Source organism: Crocodylus porosus, unplaced genomic scaffold (genome assembly GCF_001723895.1).
Source record: "Crocodylus porosus isolate Cpor-Errol unplaced genomic scaffold, CroPor_comp1, whole genome shotgun sequence".
NCBI classification, from domain to species: Eukaryota; Metazoa; Chordata; order Crocodylia; family Crocodylidae; genus Crocodylus; species Crocodylus porosus.
Genome location: NW_017728907.1, coordinates 37,644,027 through 37,665,132, shown reverse-complemented (window position 1 = coordinate 37,665,132; position 21,106 = coordinate 37,644,027). Strand labels below are relative to the sequence as shown.

The 21,106-nt window shown below is 43.0% G+C and overlaps 1 protein-coding gene across 2 annotated transcripts in view; it reads right to left on the bottom strand.

The window, feature by feature from the left end:
* The window catches only part of COL24A1 (collagen type XXIV alpha 1 chain), a 271,129-nt gene that overhangs the window by 107,211 nt on the left and 142,812 nt on the right, over positions 1 to 21,106 (bottom strand). For both annotated transcript variants that reach the window (XM_019531158.1, XM_019531159.1), the window contains 4 exons: positions 20,869 to 20,922; positions 19,278 to 19,322; positions 13,892 to 13,945; positions 10,823 to 10,867 (listed from right to left, as the gene is read on the bottom strand). In XM_019531158.1, coding sequence (XP_019386703.1) covers positions 10,823 to 10,867; positions 13,892 to 13,945; positions 19,278 to 19,322; positions 20,869 to 20,922 — 198 coding nt within the window. The remainder of the gene's footprint in view (positions 1 to 10,822; positions 10,868 to 13,891; positions 13,946 to 19,277; positions 19,323 to 20,868; positions 20,923 to 21,106) is intronic.

Below are 21,106 nucleotides of genomic sequence, written 5' to 3'. Positions count from 1 at the left end.
TCCAGCCTCTCCAGAAGTACCCTAACTAACTCCTCGCTAACCCCTGGCCCAGGCGTGTCTCTCCCTGAAGTGCTGAAGTAGCTTCCAAACATCTTCTCTCAAAATTGATCTTGAGAAATTATGCTGGCACACAGGAAACCTGATGTCAGTAGATACTAGTGCAACTAGTATTCTGGTGGTGACAATACACTGTAATCACCAATAGCATATAAAATCATATGCCAAGCTGGCTGGCTGCAAAAAGGTTTTTATAGAGTACAATTTACTATCAGAAGTCTTCTGTCTGGTGGACATCTTGGACAACTCTTGCTCCATCCTTCAGTACCATAGTTAAGCATTTCTTGCTGTGAGTTGTTATTCTGCTTTGCTTTACAAATAAGGTAGCTTGAATTTGGAATGTCACCTGCACACAGTTAATATATGGCCCATGGGCCTTAGCAGCCTCCTTTGAGGGAAAGGACCTCATGGTATATACCATCTGCTTAGCCTGTGTAACAGAGGGTGGGGGGCCATGTGCCACTGGCATAGCTCACATGACAGAGGGGCAGGGGGCTGTGTGCCACTGGCACAGTAGGGGTTCTGCAGTAACTACCCCACCAATGTGAGGCTTGTGTGATGCATGGATCCTGGCCACACTGAAGCTGGACCACCCTGATTTAAGTTGTTAGTTCTATTCTGAGTCGTTCCAGATATTTTGAAGATGACCACTCCCTCCTCATGAAAGCTGAATTTAGCTGATGAGGGCTTGTATCAGTGAGGAGTCTTTACTGGTTGTACTGGTAAGGAGTTTCTAAACTAGCACACCAGAGGCCATATTTACAAGCTTTCAGGACATGCGACATGCCTATTTGTTCTTCCTGCCGTTTCCTTAAGAAGAAGGAGTGGTGATAGTGGGAGTATGTCTGTTCCTTTTTCTGAGGCCCTTAATAACGTGGCTCTTTTATTTACCATGCTTGGTTTGAAACACATTATACCCAGCTGGCTTTTTTGAACATCTCCAGAGTCTAGACTTTTCACACCTATTCCAAGAACTTCCTGTATTTAGGAACTGAAAACTTATGTCAAAGTTCTTATTTCCTTCAAGCAAAAGATACTGCAGTTTTCCATTGCCCATAACTTGACATCCCAGGGGCCCAATTCAGCAACATTTTGCCTCTGCAGGTGGTGGGGAAATCACTTACATGATTTTTTCCCCTCTCAGCTCCTAGGTACATTGCATGACTCGAAGGCTTTCTTGTCTTTCCAAGGCAGTCTGACCTTTTTCCTCACAGGTCAGGTTGCAGATGCTGAAGAGCTAGCCTCTGTAACCAGAGGACGACATCTAGTCTTTGCTAGATTTGATTATTCATATTGCTGCCTTTTGCACTCGTTTACACTCTTCCTATCCACTTATTGTACTGAACACTGTCCACAATTAGGCCTGCTTGTTCAGTATAGTTTTACAGGTCCTTGGTGCAGTTACAGAGTGATTTTTCCTGGCTTGTGCTTTATAAACCTGCTTATTCAGCTTGTGCTTTCTAACATTTGCTGTGCAGTGCTGCCAACAGTTTTTGAGCTCTGGCCCAATATAATGGTAGGTGTTGATGACTTTTTACCCAGAAGCCTAAAGTTCAGAGACTGGATATTTGTTCTGGTATTGACAGGAAGAAACTGACTTTAATTTTTCTTCAGCTGTTCACAGTGTATCATTGCTTGGATGAGCCCTAGCATTACAAAACAGTAACACGGTCTTGACAGGCAACTATTATTAATTCAGATTATTTCAGTGCTGTGGAACAAAACCACCAACAAATCATTTTCTTTAAAATGTCTAAAATCATCAGTGTATTGGGATCTGCTTGATAAAAAAAAAAAAGGGTTATCTGTTTTGATGTTCTTGAGGCAGTATGGTTTTGAAATAGTTGCCATCCACTAGCAATGTAAGCAACTAAAATCTAGTTACATGTGCCAACAGTGACATATTTTTGCCCCTTAATGCAAAGGCAATGTTCTCAGTAGCTGATGCCATTGTATCTTTTGGCACAGCTTCCAAAAGATTTTGTTTCAGTGACACCGTAAATTTGCTTTGGCTGCTACCATTTACTTCTCATTAAATTAACTGGCTGCCACCCAACTGGATCTTTTGCTTCCATGCAAGATGATAATCCTGCCACCAAAGGAGAACTGTTGAATCCCAGCTGTGTTGGTCATTTTGCTTAACAAAAACCTCACCAGCTGAAAGCAAGTCACCACTATCTAGCACTGGGGAAACTAAAGCCATTAATTTATGCAGCTGTTGAAATTATTCCCAACATCAGTGGCACCTATCATTCTGCTCTGCTCAGCTGACATTGCTTTGCTTAGGAATGCACTGACTGAATATATTGAATACATTGGGTTGTCTGAGTTTAAAAAGGGTGGGGAGCTCTCTTCAAATGGGAACATGCAGCTGGGATGAGGAAAATCCCCAGATGGACTGTGGGGGGCTCTGGGAGGCCAACATCAGGAAGCCTCTCCTTGATGGCAAGCTTATGATACCCAGGGAACTTAAAAAAAACCCGGCAGGCATTCAGCTGGGGCTCCCAGCTGCATGTTGCCTTTAAAATGTCTGGGTGACCGTGACATCAGGGAAAGGCTCTCCAATGTCAGGCTCACAGCACCACAGACCTTTACAAAGACACCCTGGTCTGGGGAACAGGAGAGGCCATTGCCCCAGAGGAGAAGCAGCAGAGCAGGTCAATGTTTCCCACACTTACCCAGATGAGGGGACTGATCCTGGTCTGGGGAAGATGCAGGGAACCTTTTCCTGTTCTTCTGCTGTCCCCAGGGACCAGGAAGAGTGGAGCAAAGAGCAACCACTTCATTGGGATCATCCTGGCCTGGAAGAGGTGTGGGGAGAAATGGAGAGAGGGCAGTTGCAGGCTGAATAGATTTCCCAGAAATTTCCACTGCTAGAAATGAAACCCTACTCATAGCCTGGGTTATGTCTGCTTCATATGACTCTTCTTGAAGAAGCCTAAATGACTGCTACTCTGTTCTGTTTTTCACACCAGACCAGACAAAGGATGAGGTCCCTTTCACCTGTGCAATAGCATAAGGAGAAATCATAACTGTATTCCTCACTGAATTAGTCCCACTATTTTCTCTTTTCTACAATTATTTCAGGATCCTGACTTTATGTAAAGCAGCTAATGATGAGAACATCCATGGTATCATTGCTGAGAACAAGCAGAATAAAACCAAAGGACAAAGTAAATATTTGGAATGTAAATGTAGGATTAGATGAATAGGAGTGTCAGCTCTCAAAAATGCAAATGGTTGGAATAAATTAATGGAACTATTGTGATTTAAACCAGTTAGGACCTGAGTTAATATTTAAAATTACTAACACAGCATGTAAGGGACAAAGTACTTTCAGGATAGGTAATACATTAATTTCGCATTAATGGGAGTTTTGAAAATACACAGTATAAGCATACCTAACAGCTCTTGCTGGAATGCCTTGCTTTCTAATAGCACCCTAGTCTAACACCAGCTGTTTCACAAACTGGATACTTTTATTACTTTAATAATCTTTCTAACTCTGTAAAGCTATAATGGTATTCAAAACTCCTGTTTGCATGACTTTTAAGGGCAGGAAGAAGTTTTGCAGTCTATATATGAAGTTGCACAATGAGCTACACTGAATGAATGAGGTGTTTCATCTTCCTCCAAGGCATTAAATATTAGATTAGAGTGAATAGTTAGGCTGATACAGTGTTTGGTAATTCTGTGTTGCTATGTAAACTCTGGATTAACTCCAAAACAATGCCTTGCTTATGCTACAACATGTCCTTTCTTCACTTCTGCAACTGCTTTTTAAATCTGGTTATATCTGACATTATACCAAGTGCCATAATTAGAAACTTTTGATATTGATGAAAGTCATTTATAAGTGACCGTGTACAGAACAGTACTTTGACTTCAAGCCTTTTTTTCCTGCCTAAACTTCTGTCCAAGGACTGACGCATGCTCCTTTTAACAACATTTTTAGAAAGCATTTCAGATAGTTCACCACAGATATGCAAAGAGAAAAGTAAAGCATGATTGTCAGAGAAATCTGAGATTTTTGTTAACAGAGTCTTAGAGGCTTGACAATGGTACACTTACTAGCACCACAACCAAGAGAGACCTGGGGGCATCATTCTTGATAGTGAGCCACCAATGTGATGCTACAGCCAGCAAAGCAAACAAGACATTGACATGCATCTACTGATGCATCACAAACAAGACCAAGGATATCATCTGCCCAATTTACTCAGCCTTGGTGAGGCTCAGAACTAGAGTACTGAGCACCACACTTCAGGAAGGATGTGGAGAGGCTCAAGAGAGTCCAAAGGAGGGGTATGCATATAGTTAGAGATATGGAGAGCAGGCCATACAATGAGAGGCTGAGAGACATGGGTCTGTTCAGCCTGGAGAAGGGAAGACTCATAAGGGACTTGGTGGTAGCCTATAAGTATGTAAGAGGTGCATATCAGGGACTGGGAGAACATCTGTTCACCAGGGCTCCCCAGGAGAAGACTAGGACTAACGGTCATAAATTGCTAGAAGACCACTTTAGATTAGACATAAGGAATAACTGCTTTACAACTTGAGTGTCCAGGGTCTGGAATAGACTCCTCTCAGAGATGGTACAATTACCTACTCTGAATATCTTCAAAAAATATCTGGATGCTCACCTTGCTGGGGTCATCTGACCTCAGCAGTCTTTCCTGTCCAAGCACAGGGCAGCTGGACCTGATGATTTTGAGAGGTCCCTTCCAGCCCCTAACATCTATGAGTAACTGACATCTGGATCCATAAGAAACAAGGAAAATGGATTATTTTTTCAAAATGTCTCTATTTGCTTTTTAATTTCACATACAATTTTTTGAATACTAGAGCTGTTAACACACAGGCAGCTTAACCCAGCAGGCAGCTGATAACTGCTGAAGGAGGTGCACAGAAGTAAAGCAAAAGCTGCAATGACCCAGCTCTTGTTCAGCAGCCTTGGACACAGCTTCCACTAGTTCAGAAACAGTGCACCGTGCTCAGAAATTCAAGTAAATCTTTAACTCTCACTAGGAATTTTGCTCCTGAGACACACAGGATAGGTGCTTTTGAGAATTCTACTGTAGCCAAGGCAGAGCAGAGGGAAGGGGAAGTGGGGGTGCTGAGAGACCTAAAATCTCAATAAACAATGATACTCCTGTTAACATCTTGATGTGTTGTTTTAGCTGAATTTAAGGAAAAGTTAACCAGAAGAGAGATGGAGAGCATGTCTGCACTGATATTTAGGATAGAACCTATGGCTTGCCCTCTACCCAACTGGAGGCAACCAAGTTGACCCTCTCTGTGCATCTTACCTTCCAACCCCAACCACAGCTTTTCATATTCCTTCTAGACATCAGTCTGCAGACTACTTGCTTTTCCTTTGCTTTTGGGACTGGCTCCAGTTATAGGCAGTAGAAAATGGGAGCAAAAGGTCTGGAAGTCAGAAACAGGGGTTGTGGGATTAATCCTGAGTAAGTTCCAAAATCATAGCAGAAAGAAATGCGCACGGAAGTAGGCTTAGCCTCAGACCCTGAATTCCCCAGCAAGTTCAAGCTTGTACGCAGTAATGCCTGACCTGAGAAAGCTGTGTACAGCATAGCATTATCCTTTAAGGGGAGGAACCAAAAGCTGCAGTTTAATTAGCTAAAGAAGGGAGCTGGTTACTACCAGAAGAGTTAAGACAGCACAACAAAAAAGAAGAGTAAAAAAAAGTGATAAATATTTAGTAAGACTACTTTGAACAGATGCAACTCCTCATCTTGTAATGTGTTACTACTTCATGTACAGGTAGTTAAAAACTTTTTTCAGAGATTCTCTAGTCTGGTCACATATACAGAGAATTGGATCCAGCATACACTGAAATGAATAGAAGTTTTTTTGGATCAATGCCTATACAGAGTGCTCAGATCTGCGCTTCTCTGTACGCCCATATTTCTTTATGTGAGATAATCCTTTCCAATTCCTGTCAGTGGCTTTTAATTTATTATCCAAGGAAAGCTCAATTCAAATGCTGCATCTGGTCTGAAGTGAGATTATTTTTTTTAGTACAGTGTTAATATTGGGTTGAATGAAGTGAAGGGAAATGATTTTAAAGTCACAAAGCAAGTGCTGCTTAGCTTAGATTGGCAGGCAAGACCCTGTTCCTTGCTGTTTGTCTTTAACTTTAACCACTAGACATCTCATTCACTAGACATCTCATTCATAGACCATGTACCTCATAGTATACATTAAATACGACTGCTGCATGATAATATAATAATAAAATACCATATGTTAATGATCACAGACATACAAGCTCATATAATTATTTAAATGTTCAGTAAAATAATAAAATGATGTTCTACAGCCACAGCTAAAAAGAAAGATTACCTGCCAACAGTTTGTCAACCATTTCTGTTCCCAGGAATCACATGTTAGCCTGTACTAACTGAAAACAATTGTTTCCACAGAAAATAGTGATAATGAGAAATGTTAATTGAAGCTGAATGTTATTTATCTTAAAGTATTTCAACTACAGCAACATGAACCACCAGTCTCCAGGGTCTCTTTCCCTTTAGCATAAATAATATTTATTAGTTCCTTACATTTTTTTCTTCCAAACCACATACAGCAGGATATTAAGTTTGTTATTATTTTCCTTAGTTCCCTGGAAAAACTGTAACCACTGAATATAATTTTTTGTTCATAAATCTCATCCGTGTACAAGAATGAATTTCATTTTGTGAGCGACAAAATGAGATCACATTTTTTTTTATTTGACTGTCACTATGGGAGCTTTAGCTGTTGAATTCAAAGTTTACAAAGACAAAAAAAATGCAGCCTAGGAGAAGTCCAAAATACTGAGTTTAAGTAACTGACCTGGTCAGACTTTCCTTTTATATTATCATTCTAAAATAGTAATAATTATTTATTTAATTTTACACTCACCAGCAAGTGTGAAAAAAATCTCTAACTTAGACCAAGGCATCAGTGAAATTAGAATGTCACCATCTTCAGTATTTTAGAGGTGCACATCCATGTTGCTTTCTAAAGTACTCATAGCTTTACTAATAGAGCCCAATTTCCAGTTTAATCAGTGTCATTGTGATACTTCCATCACAGAATCCCAACACACCACAATTCCTGCCATAACTGATCATATTTGTCAGCCTCTTCTTACCTATTCTCATCACGTGAGAAAGAAAAAATTCTGGAGGAAACCGAGTTGACCCTCTCTGTGCATCTTACCTTCCAATCCAAAACACAGCTTTTCGTATTCCTTCTAGACATCAGTCTGCAGACTACTTGCTTTTCCTTTGCTTTTCGGACTGGCTCCAGTTATAGGCAGTAGAACAGGGGTTGTGGGATTAATCCTGAGCAATGAAGCATTTTTCCTCTCATTTTTAACAACCAGCCTGGCTGGTCTTATAGCATATACTTCATTAGCAAGAATGATAGAAAAGTAATATTGTAGTATTTTACAGCATTATCATCTCCAACACTATCTGACCTGTTGTGGTAATACTTTCCCTGTATTTGTAGTCCATACTTATTGCAAAGTAATCAGCTCACACTACTGCTTATACTACCGTTTCTAAATAGCCATTATAAACGTTCAATTTCTTTTTTTTCAGTCCCAATTTGACAAGCCAGTTCTAATTTGCCAGTATATTTTTGTGATATTTTTCTACAAAGAATCTCTCCATAGAGTTCTTTTTCCATCACTTTCTGCCTATGAATATCCTGATGTCTGTCTGGTGACTTACTCTCAGTAGGATTATATCCCTCATTTAGGTTTGAGACTTGAGCCAAGATCATGCCATCTATTTTCTCTGTCATGCAATCAGTTATCATTGCATTTACCTGTTCCACAATCTTCTCTGCTTTCAGTCTTTTCCCCCCTTAACTTCCCATTTACATAAAGCTTGTCCATATCTGATTTCATTTTCATTACCTTACACTGTGCTAACTTCCTCCTAGTCCTCCTGTCCATGTCCATTAAATCAATCTTTGTCCAATTCACTACTGCAGGCAGAGCTGTCCCTAGTGGGGTGCCAATCAGGGTGACCACTCCAGGCCCTCTGCTTTGGGGGGCCCCGTTGACAGTGTTGTACAGGCCCTGCTGTGGCCCCACCACCAGTGGTGGCTTCTGCAGCGGTCACCACCTCCCCCCACCACGCCGCCAATGCTACCACCAATGCTGCACAGGCTGATATGCCCCGGGCACCACATATTCCTAGGGACAGCTGACTGCAGGGGAATACCATATAGCTGTAATGGCTTATATGCTTATTGCTTTATGATGATGATGGCAGTGCTTGAAGGCTTAGATCACCCCACCGTGCTTGCAACTGTGCAAACACAATGTAAATAACATTCCCTTTTCCAAAGTCTAAAGCACAAGTTTCCAAATTTTTTCTGATTGCATGCCCCCTTCCAGATTTACCAGCTGCCTGCATGCCCCTACCATCATGTTTTATATTTAACCCCTTAAATGCCAGTTATTATAATGAAAATTAAATCTGCCATTATACAATTTCTCCTGCGTACCACCCAGATATGTACTTGCATATATCCCAGGGGTACACGTACCACAGTTTGGGAACCCCTGATCTAAACAATGTAATTTAAACTATATATGTTGGTAATAAAGGCTCTGTTTTGCACTCTGATGAAACCAAAACACGTGAACATGATGCCGGTGTATCAACATGGCTCACCTAAATAGACTTACTTTATACTCCTCCTGTTATGTTTCTGCAGAAATTCATTTCAGTATCCCCCTCCTCAAGAGAACAGGACAGGTCTATGATATGCTGCCCATTCTAGCTGACCTTTTATGTTCCAATATTTTCCAATGCTTGTACTGATAATTCAGCAACATTACATAAAATAGTAGTAGAATTTTCTAACGATGCCTCAGTGAAACCACTGCATTTAATCACATTACTTAGAATTAATTTTAATTGTCAAAGCCCAATTAAAACAAAAAGAAAGAAGGTTTTGATAATGTAATAACTGTTGAACAAAGTTCTTGGATCAAGCTGATTTTGGTCTTTTTTATATATTCAGAGAGATGCAAGCCAATCTTCTGAATATGTCTCTGCTTTGGCATATTTAGAAACCTGGATTCATTAGCCAGCCCTAGAACCATGCTGCCAGTCCACCTTGTGGGGGCAGTTAGCCCCAGAGTGCCCAAAGGGCTTGGGCACGATTGATGTTCTGACAATTCTCTAATGAAACATGTGGAGGGCTCAGAAGGCCTTCTGGATCCTACAACTGCTTTACTAAAGGAAGGCTGCATGTGAAGAAATACAACTTAACAGTAGTTTCTCACTTTCTTCACTGATTTGAATGGGCTTTGGACAAGCCCCATAACCTCCAGTGATCACGTGACTCATTAGGAAGCAATTAAAATTAACATAAACTGGTAAAATGGGGCATTCCAAGATGAATCCAAACTAAAAGCAATGCAATCAGTGATTTTCTTATTAAAAAGCACCCTATAAGCATAATTATGGCTTTAAAACACTTTAAAACTAGTGAACAGAGTTATTATTCTAATATTATAAAAGCCTATATCTGTCTGTCTGTCTGTTCGCAATGCTTTACTTGCACTTCTTCACACTCTGACCAACAGCCCATCAGAGTCCGAAGAAGCGTTCTGACAGAAGGCAGATCACCGCCACAATGGTGGGGACACAGGGGATGGAGCAGGGTGTGAGGCTAGCAGGGCTGGCCTTGTCCCCCCGCCGCCTGTCCCCGTCCTGCTCCCTGCACAGGGGCACCCTTCATATAGCCCTATAAGGGTCAGGGACCCTGGGACTGGGGGGGTGAGCAGCCTTGTCTGGGGTCAGGGACCCCAGGGGGCTGGGAACACATGTGGAACAGGGACAGGGGCCTGGAGCCCAAAGGAGCTGGGGAATGGAGCATTTCCCTGGAGCTGGCGCAGCCCGCACAAGCCCCCAGCCCTAGCCACTGCTCCCACCTTGCCTTACCCCGAGGAGCGAGGAGGCACATGGCATTGGGGCTGGGGCATGGAGCAGGTCCCCAGAGCCGGTGGAGCAGTTCCCTGGGGCCGGCCCCAAGCCCTAGCCCCTGTCCCTGCCTCACCTTGAGGAGCGAGGAGGCACGTGGTGAGGAGACACTCTGCCCCAGCCCAGCCCCAGCCCCAGCCTCAGGGAGGACCTGCTGCCCGAGCTTACCGCTGGTAAGTGTCCTGCACTGGCCCCAGTGCCTATGTCGCACTCTACACCCAGGTCCTCTCCAGGTGGGTGTGCAGCATTAATAAGTTAGTGCATGGCAAGATTTTAAATCATGTGCAGCCGCACATGTGTGCACCTTGGAGGGAACCTTGGCGGGTGGGGGGAACACCGGGCGTGGCCCAATGTGGCTGCAGCAGCGGCAGCAGCTGGGGGAGGGAAGAAGTGGGCCTCCTCCCCACCGTGGGCTTGGGCCTACTCCTAGCCCACCCCGGCTTCCCTGTATCAGCCGTGAGCCCACTCCTCCTGTCCCCCCACCTATGCTGGGTTGGCCCGACTTCTCCACGCCCTTGGGCCTGGTCCTCTGCCACATCAGGCCAAGGCCCACTCCTCCCTTCCCGCCGCTGCTGTGGTGGGGAGGGGGAAGTGGGCCCAGACTGCAACCAGCAGGAGGGAAGGGGGAGCAGGGCTCTGTCCCTGCCCACTCCCGCCCCCCGTCATTCTTGACGGGCAATTGGCTAGTAATATATAGTTCTTAAATTAACAGAATAATTTCTTAAAAATATAAATGGAAGATTTAAGCTTACGGCTTCACCAGTTTTTCCAAGGCTTCCTTGATCCCCTTGTTCTCCCTGTCAATACAGAAAACAGGTTATAGATTCCATTATAAAGCTTATTCCTTTCAGAAGGGTGCTTTAAATTTCTTATTTTTTCTAAGATCCTTTTCATTTCCTACATAGTATCTGCCAATTACGACTCAAACAGTAAAAGAAAAACAGTGTTTCTTTTTGGCTATATTTCACTTTTCTATAAAACTCCTCAACATTAACCTAATTCACTGATTCTCAACTAGGAAGCTGCAGCATTCTGGGATACCCTGAAATCCTTTCAAGAATGATGGAGGGCGACACACACTGTTAGCTGTGGAAATGTATTTCACAAGAGAAGCCCGAAGTTTTCAAGCAGGAATTCACTGTGTTAAAAACATTCTGCCCTGTTATGGTCTTTCCAAGTTCTTTGCAACAGAAGAATTGTTCTGTTATTTTTCTGTAGTAAAAAGCTAAGAGCTGGAATTTTCCCTGGGTCCCTCAAGTCTAATGAGGGTATTTTGAGTCTGTAAAGGTTGAAAACCACTGACCTAATTCCTCTGTGTACAAGTCTCACCCTAAAAAATGTAAGCTATTTAATAATGTTTATTAAACATGTTTGAAGTCAGTATATTAATATCTTCCTTTGCCAAATATAAACAAAAATACATGACTATATAATTATGTGCAAATACTGTGTTAACATTTTTACTTCAATTTTACCATAATGAGCTGGGGGAATTATTTGCATTATGTTTATTAACATTATTCTGATATTTCTCTCAAATTTCCTTTTCAAACTGCCCGGTCTACATTTATTATTTTGTGGAATAGCTTACTTTATGTACAAATAAACTTCTAACAAAAACAGACTTCTCTTCCAAAATGGTATTATTGGAACTGATACAAGTAGTATAGAAGCAGATTCTTCTCACAGTTACTATACTCTAGATCAGGGGTGGGTAATTATTTTGGGTGGCAGACTGCTTTCCCAGTTTTGGCAAGCTGTTGAGGGCCGCATGGGTACACCCACCCCTTGGTCACCATCTTGGGACCAATGTCCCAGGGCCAGCACTGGTGGGGCCCAGAACAGGGTGCAGGCTGGCAGGAGTCTGTGGAGCTGGGCGCAGGCTGCATCAACAGGGAGAGGGGGAGCTCGCCCCCTGCCAGCCGGGACCCTGTACTTCTGCCACCCTGCTCTGGGCCCTGCCAGCGCTGACCCTGGGATATGGATGTGGACCCTGTGCACCCGCTCACTCCCAATGTCCTCCAGCCCCGTGGTATAGGCAGGGGGAACCATGCAGCCCTGACCCCCTGCTCCCCAGCAGGGAACAAGCTGGTGTGGAACGCGGGGAAAAGTGGACCCTTCCCAGCCCTGTGGCCGGCGCTCCCTGCTGCAGCCACTTGCAGCTCATGTGGGCTTTCCTGAGCAGGCACAGCTGGGGCAGAGAGGCAGCAGATGTTTGCAGCTGGCTCAGGTACTGGGTAGCTGCTCACAGCTACAGAGCTCGGCTGGGGGGAAAGGGCTTTGGGTGGGAAGCAAAGGGTCACGAGCAGGGCTGGGGGCAGGGACTTTGGGTGGGGGGGCACGGGGCAGCAGGGCATCCTGCCATGTACCCCCTGCCCTCATTTTGTTTTGAGCAGGCACAGGCAGCCCCACGGGGTGCCAACCACAGGGCAGGCGAGGGGCAGCTTTTCCACACGCTCAGCACCAGCTTGTAACCCAGCCCCACACTAGCTCCGGGCTCACCCATCAGGGCTGCACTGCAGCAGCAGCAGCTGTGCCTCCCCCACTTGACACGCTGGGTAGTGTTTGCTACCACCGCCTCTGTGCTACCCAGCATGCAAGCTCCCAGTGGGCAGCAGCAGCAGGCAAGCACCGCCTGGTGCAGCAAGCAGGGGTGGGGGGAGGGGGCACAGCTGCTGCTGCTGTCATGGCACAGCCCCAACAGGTGAGCCTACAGCTGGCACAGGACCCAGGCTGGCAGCAGGGGTGGGTTACAAGCTGGTGATGAGCATGGGGAAAAGAGGCCCCTCGCCTGCCCTGTGGCCGGCACCCAGTATTGCAGCTGCTTACAACCCATGTGGGGCTGCCTGTGCCATTCTCAGGACAGCCCCACGTGGGCTGTGAGCGGCTGCAGCAGGGTGCACCAGCCATGGGGTGGGGGAGGGGCGACTTTTCCCTGGGCTCCTTCCTTGCCCAGGGTCTGCCCCACCCTTACCTGAGCTTCCTGTGCCTGGGCAGTCACATGGTCCCATGCCAGAAGCCCCTGCTGGGGCTTCTGACTGGGGGAGTGGGGCTGGACAGGCCCTGCTGTTGTGGGAACCCACTGGGCTTCCCCTGGGTCCTACTGCCCTGGCTCCTGTCATTTTTCACAGGAATCAAAGACAGAAAAATATTAATTTTTTTAATTTTTTGGGGCCCTGCAGGCTGGACAGAATGGCCTCGTGGGCCAGATCTGACCCACGGGCCGTACTTTGCCCACCCCTACTCTAGAGTTACTCATGGAATCATTCAGGATTTCACCAATGCATCTTACATCAGATTTTGGCTCTATTACTTATTATCTGGATAACACTACAAAGGTTGCAATATCAGTTCTGAGAACTTGCCAAACTATGATTTGTGGAGCCTTTGCTGGGAGGGCAGCTAAGCACTTCTCCCTTGTACCTGAAGCATCATATCCCAGAAGCTGGGCATCACACCTAGGGAGTTAGGTTGCACCTTAAAGTGCAGTGACGGACTTATTCCTCTCTCCCTTTCTCTCCTCCCCATATCTCCATCCCTATATCAACAACATTCAAACTGACTTGTTAGCTCCCTCAGATTTTCACCTATGTGCTTCTCATGGCCATATGGAGGGGCACAGGGAAGGGTAAGTGGCACAACAGGCGATATCTTTCTTTGTTCCCTAAATCCATGTTCCTTAACCCTGCAGAGAGTGCCATCCCCAAGGGAGAATCCTGCAAGTAGGCATGTTCACTAGCTATATCTGCTTTTATACCTTCAGGCACACACTTTCACTTCAATTTTGTTCTGTTTCATGTATACAAACCCAGCAGCATTACCTTCAAGCCTTCTGGTCCTGCTTCCCCTGCATATCCTTTCTGACCTGACCTTCCCTAGAAGAATAATTAAAATTAAAAATATAAAATATTGGATTTTTACAGAATATATAAAAAAAATCCTTATTTCTCTGTTTACAAAGGTCTTCCTATACAAAATGTAAGCTTCTTTTTGAACTCTTAAATGCATTTAATGATAGTTGACAGCATATTATGTTTAATGTCTATAATCAGAAAATACACTGTTGATTATAAAAGGTAACATAATACAACCAACAGAACCCTGAAGCAGCTTTTACAGAAGCTAAATGTGCTATATGAGAAAATTAGCAAATACAAGAATCCAATACATGTACATTTCAGCTGACCAAAACCAGTTATCAACAAAGGGAAGAAAAAAACAAAGGCCAAACTCTATTAGCTTAACTCCTGTGAAGTAGGGCAGCCACATGCCATAGAGCATTGGGACAGAAACCTTTCATGATGGTGTTCTAACCCTCATTCCTCAAGGACACAATCACCTCAAATTCCTTCTTTTTTTGCTTATGAAGTTTGCTGTAAATTTTAGTTCTTGAGGTTCTTTCAGCTCTTGAATGAATTTCAACTCTTTGAGTTTCTTCTCCTGAAGATTTTTCACATTTTGTTGTTAGGATAACCACTTAATAGTACTATACTGTTAGTGAGAAAGGCCCTGTGTCTGTAATTTATTAAACTGCAGGGCCATATAGGGTACATAGACATTTTGGGAGGACAGGAGGCAGCTAGATCACATTAAAAATGGCTACTATATCTAGAGGGATTGCGGGTGGGGGTGGGCTAGCAGGGTCTATAGTGGTATGGGGGCGGGGTTGTGGGGCTATTTTTAGCCACTCAGTGAACCAATCCCCACCATCCCACCCACACCCCCCAACCCCAAATTACTTGTAAAACTGGCACAAAGAGCAGCTTGTGGGATGGAGGGTTTGGTGGGCTTGGAGGGTAGGGTTGGCTGGAAGGGTTGTTTGTCTGGGGGACTGGGGTGTCATGTCTGAGTTTTACCTGTTGGTTAGAGTGCCGATGCCAGCAAAGCAAAAGACCATAATAACTTAGTGAGGATGCAAACCATAAAGATCCCTCAGCACTAGTAGCTTTATTTCTTTGCTAAAAGAAGCATTGCAGTTGGAGTTTGTTAAAAGTTTGTTCTCCATACTTAAGAAGCTTGTTGTCTGCAATGATAAGAATTGCAGGTGCCAATCACATGACTGACCTTTTGAGCCTGCTGAGGGCAGCCAGATGAATACTGTATCTCAGTCAAATGAATAGGCATCTAGGTCAGATGAATATGTATCTAGGTCACTGGTGTAAGAACGTAATTGGCGGTCAGTAAATATTCACAATTGGCATGAAGTGATTGGTCACTGCTGACTAGAACTAAGAGCAGATTCCCGCCATTAAGCGGAGAATCCGTGCACACCAAGGAGACACAGTCAGCAGATTAGCCACCTGCAGACATCTTCTCCCTGCCAACCGATCTTCATTTTCGCGTACTTCGTTCCTCACTGGTTCGTCTGTTCTTCTCGTCAAAGAGCTCTCGGAAGTTTGCTGATCGAAAGTGCATTATACGAGTGCACTGTGTATGAGCTGTTGACCAGTTCTGGGATTATTGAGTTGGGCAGCCGCACCTAGCCTTCCAGGTTAGAAAGCAAGGGCTCGGCTCAGGAACTCTGTGAACCAACAGACCCCTTTAGACTGCTCTGTTTTATGCACTGTAACTGAACAAGTCGGCTATCCTGCCTATGCTGTGACCATCGGTAGTGTAAGTACAATAAACTTTTCATATAACCAATACGCTTCAAGACGCCTGACTCCTACTCGCCGCTAGTCCCCACCTGTCCGGTCATCGATCCCTTCTGTGCTACGCTGGTCGTGCCGACCCAGGCTCGTAGGTCAAGGTTACACCAGTTACGAGGTGCAACAGGGAGGAGCTAGGGGACTGCGCTGGGAACTGTACAGAAGTTCAGTTAAATTGGTCTCATTGGACTCATTTTAAATTAGACTACCTCCAAGTTACCTTCGATCTGGTCAGCAATTTTAGACTGATCTAACTGTCCTGAACTTTTATATGGTTGATTCAGACTGATATTAACCTATTTAGGGATCCAAATGTAAGGTCCACACCTGGGTGATAGATTAGTTAGACAGATTGTGGTCTTCCTATTGGTGATTGATTGTCTTCCTGGTGACCACCCATATTTCTTACTACATCTGACTCTCTGGCTTCTGGCCAACTGATGGTTGAGGCCTAATCAGAGTCACCTGGACACTGGTCTCTTCTGTCCCTGCATCCTGGTTTCCTGATATTGCTTCTCTGCAACTGTCTACAATTTCTTCTCAACCACCAATCTTCAGTGGTAAACACCTTGGCCCAATGACAGCTTAGATGATAGCCTTATGCCTTTGATTTATGTGGGTGCTAGATGACTGAACCCAGACTGTCTCCTCTGTGTAGAGAGGCTTCAGGTTGCTTGCTCCTCTCCTGTAATTTGCTGCTTGTCTGTCTTGCTGTTTTATTAGCAATCTCCATGTGTTGTTGTCTGTTTCCCCTCCATCTGGTTGCAATAGGCTGTCCTGGTTCTTTGCTCCACTAATGTCTGGGCTGGGCTACTATCAAGTCCCTGAGAAGGGGTATTACAATGGTCCAGCAAAGCCGGATATGAATCATATCCATTCTTTTTTTCCTCTTTCTATGAGCCTTTTGCCTCTCTTAACAGGTGATCTGGCTTACTGTCTGAACACAAGATATGGAGTATGCCATACCTGGCAAAGTATACCATCAGCTCCCTGATCACTGTTCTTTTCTGAGAGTCCTCTATGGCCCACCTCCCAAAAATTGGAGTAAAAATCTATTGTGACCATATAGTTTCTATCAATCAACACAAACAAGTCTGTCCCAACCTTTCTGTGAATGGTATGTTTATTGGGATATGTTCAGGACTGCTCTAATGCAGTTACGTTGCCTCATTTCCAGGATTTGGTATATATGTAGCAACAACTGACACCTCTCATGAAAGAGGAAACACCTTAAAAGGAAAACTCCAGTATTATACAGTTACATTTTGCTAAGCCAGAATTTTCTGTCACAATTGCTCCAAGAGACTGAGTAACTGTGGCTCTGGGATTAATAGTTTGTCTTGAGAATTTTATTTTTAGGGTAAAGCACAGTCAAAGCATTGGGCATCAAACTGTCTCCTGACTTTTCAGAGCTGGGAAAGTTTGGGCTTTGGTATTTATTACTTTGACTTTTTCTGTCTGCTTCTTTGTTTCAGTGCCAATGTCTGCATGTTTTTCCATGTGCCTAAAAATTCTGAATATGTTTTAAAGCTATACAGCCTTAATACATTCCATAACCACACACACACTAAATCTTCTCCTTTTACTGGCAGCAAATGTAAGAATATTCCATTTTGTTCCACAAGTTTCAGCAAATCTGATCACTTCTAAACACATGTGGCAAAGTAACTCTCTTTATTTACATGGATTAAATAAACAACACGACATCAGCGTGATAGTCCTGTCATGGAAGAGGTAGTCACTGCAGCCAACATATTTAAATATCCATGACAGGCAACTTCTGCTCACTGAGACTGAAGTTCCAGCTTACGATTAGCAAGCACTCTGACATCCTAACAGGAGTACGCAGGTGGGGAAGAGGCCACATGTGAGCATCAAAAGTGTCATTTGAGGAACCAATTAAAGACAGAAATACTTAAATTATAATTCAATTTCACTTCCAGGTTTACTGCTCCTAGTCAGCATCGCTTTACTTGGGATTCCCAGAAGGAAAAAGTTACCATCTAAGCTTTCTCATATATCACTAAATATTTACTATTTATTTCTATGAAAACTGTGGAGTAGCTTTTTAATCCTACTATTGTTACAGTGTTATTTATTAATATAAATAAGGCAACCAACATGAATAATCAGTGGAAAAGGCTGCAGAACTCATCATTAGAGGATTATTGGTGTCATATGATAAAATAATTAAGGGACATGGAAAATTACAATTTATGTAGCACAGCTACAGAAGTAAGATTGTTTTTTATTTGCCATGCTAGCCAGTTTGGTTACAACCTGAAAATCCAGGCTTAGTGTTTAACATATTCAGGTGTATTGAGCCATACCAAAAACTAAGCCTAGATTTCCAGGTTGTAACCAAACTGACTAGCATGGCAAATAATGCACCTGAATATGTTAAACTGGAATTGGAACAAATTTGTCAGCAACTAATATTTCACCTTTCATGAAGATTGAATTTATTCAATATAAAGCTAAGTTTGCCTGATATTTTGCTTCCTGGACTTTTGAATTGCCTTTATGCGATACATTTTCATTCCTTAGCAAGATGTATACAGCATTTTTTTAATTTGGTTCTGTATCTGTACCGGCTCATTTGGTTGGGGCCCACTGTCCCTCTGACCCTAACCCAAATCAATCTCTCCAAACTCACATTATGAGTAGGAGCATAGGAACAAGGACAAACAGTGGTGGAAGTGTGGGTATCAAGGCTAGATATTTCAGAGGCTCAGAATATTGCTGACAAAGGGCTCTGAAATCACCTCAGTTGGAGGAGCTACAATGTGCAGGCCACAGGAGCTGAAGCAAAGGAGAAAAGCTAACAGCAGAAGCATGTAGTGAGGAACCTGACTCCCCTACTGACCCCACACTCCTTGTTTCATGGCCCTGTGGTGTCGGAAAGGAAGGTAAACCAAGAAACTCTTTAAAAAAGTCTAAAGAGATCAATTCTACAATCCACTTCACTGTTCATGAAGCATGCCCATGAATTTTTCACCCACAAATGCTTGTTGTGATAGAGAAACCCGTAAAACATCAGACAGGTCAACATATTTTTCAACTTAATTTTGGGTCAAGTTAACCCAGATTAAATTGTCAGTTTCTTGAACAAAGCCAAAACATTTCTTTTTGGGTTAGTTTGACATTAATCTGTGTCTGCCTGAATTCTGCACTGCCACATGCTTTGATGGCCAGACCTCTTACCTGATAATGCAATGCAGTCTCTCCTCTGGCTAAATTACCACAAAACATCATAGGAGATGTTTCAGGCAGAGGGGAGATTTGCTATTGACTACTCTAGGATATGGCTCTCTCTCAACCCTCTCTTTCTCTGGTCTTTCCTGAACAGTTTTACCCCAGTGCACAAGAGGAAGCTTTCTGTAATTTCAAAAAAGGACCGTACTATTTCCTACCCAGCTCCATTCATAATAAACATGGAGAGGAGACTTGCTGATCCCTTGCTAATTTTTACAGTAATTTTTTTAAAGTAAATTTTGAAGAGAGTTTTTGTTAAAGGCAATTAACTTTAATTTCAGTTACTAAAGTTAAACATACTTACTCTTGGCCCAACTCCTCCAACAGGTCCAACTGGTCCTTCTTCTCCCTAAAAAAATCAGAATTTATAATCACTTTTTTGCTATTATGTTAAGCTTAAAAGGTGCCCATACATGAGTGTGGAGGCTGCTCTGATGCACTGGAATTCCAATGCAATTAATTGACTCTGCTGGAGCATGGCTATTACCGTGCCCCAGCAGCCTCCTGCATCTTGTGCATCTACATCCCTGTGCTTAAAAATGGTGATGGGGCGCTTAAACTAAAGTTCATAGAATGCACTTTAGTTCAAGCACTCCCTCTGCTATTTTAAGTGGCTCTTGGAGCCACTCTAATTAAAGCCCCCTCATCCCAACTGCTGAAGCATTGTGTAAAAGTTGCAAAATCTTAAGTCTGCATAGTATACAGATGTAGGTAGAGATCTTACCACTAGGATCTGTATAAGCGTAATGAGAAAGAGACTAAACTGACCTTTTCCAAGTTACTAAACAGTCAGAAATCTACACATTACAAAACCATCAGACACAATCTGCTCAATCAGAGCTGGTCAAAGTTCTTTCTTATGGAAAGTTTTTCATCACTTTTGCTGAGGTAGACATAGCAGTCATGGATCATCCTATCCATAGGTCAATTACTGAATTGACTTAGGACCTGTAATCTGGGGTACTGCACAGTCTCCAGAGAACTACAGAATGAGTGCCATGCAATCAGAATTAGTTCTGTCAAGAGGCATCTGAGATTTTTCAAGCAGATGAAAGTAGGTAAGGATCAGACACAGGAAAGCAAATTCTTCCAGGAGTCAGAGAAAAGGAGAATATAGGAGGAAAAAAACAGCCTCTAAATAGTACATGACAGTGCATTGCAAATACTAACTTTTTGAGGTTGTTTCATTAGATAATGACATTAAGTCCTGATTGTCACATAATACTGTCAGCAGCAGTCTGAAGTGAAAGAACGGAAAAGAACAACAGACTTCATGTTACCTGCCCTTTTAATTAGAATGATAATTTTTGGGTACTATTTTTAATCATTCAAAAACTCTCTTGAAAACTCATCATAAAACTGGATGCAGGTTCTGGAGCTCTACCAGCAGACAAAAACTGCTTTAATGGTATCTTTAAAAAGTTCTAAAACAAAAAACAAACAGCATAAACCAACAAGATATGTTTGAACCCATCATATGTATTTTATATTTAAGGATTATGAATATTTATAAAAATATATGATACAACCCTGACATCCCTGAAGTCAATGGGAGAGTCACCACTGACTTATAGAGGACAGAATTTTATCCAATATTCTTAGTAAAAATTACACTTAAATTACTACATTATATAATTCTGAATTCCACATGCAAGATTCTGGACACAGATTATTCAGACATTCCACACAGACCACTGAAATAAATCCTATGATGAATTTATATTACTGTAAAAATGACTGAAAACTCTATTCAAAACCTACCAAAATAAAATGGAGGCATGTAATCCTACATGAAAACAGTATACACACCAATGCATCATTTTCTTACAGGAAAAAAGGATTTTGGGGGTTTTTTTGAACAGTAAATTGTTGACTTGATAACATATTCATCTTACCTCAACTCCTTTGGGGCCAGGTGGCCCTGGAGGCCCTCGGTCACCTAGAAGTCCCTGAATAACAAAACAACCAGAGTAAGTTTTTGTTTCAGTCAAAAAGTCTATTAGTCACATTTTCCTTATACAATTCTGGACAGAATACAAGGCTGAATGCTGAGGAAGCAGACATCATTACCTGGTATTGTTCATTTCCTGTAGGAAACCGGAGCATGAAAACTACAGTAACTTAATGAACTCT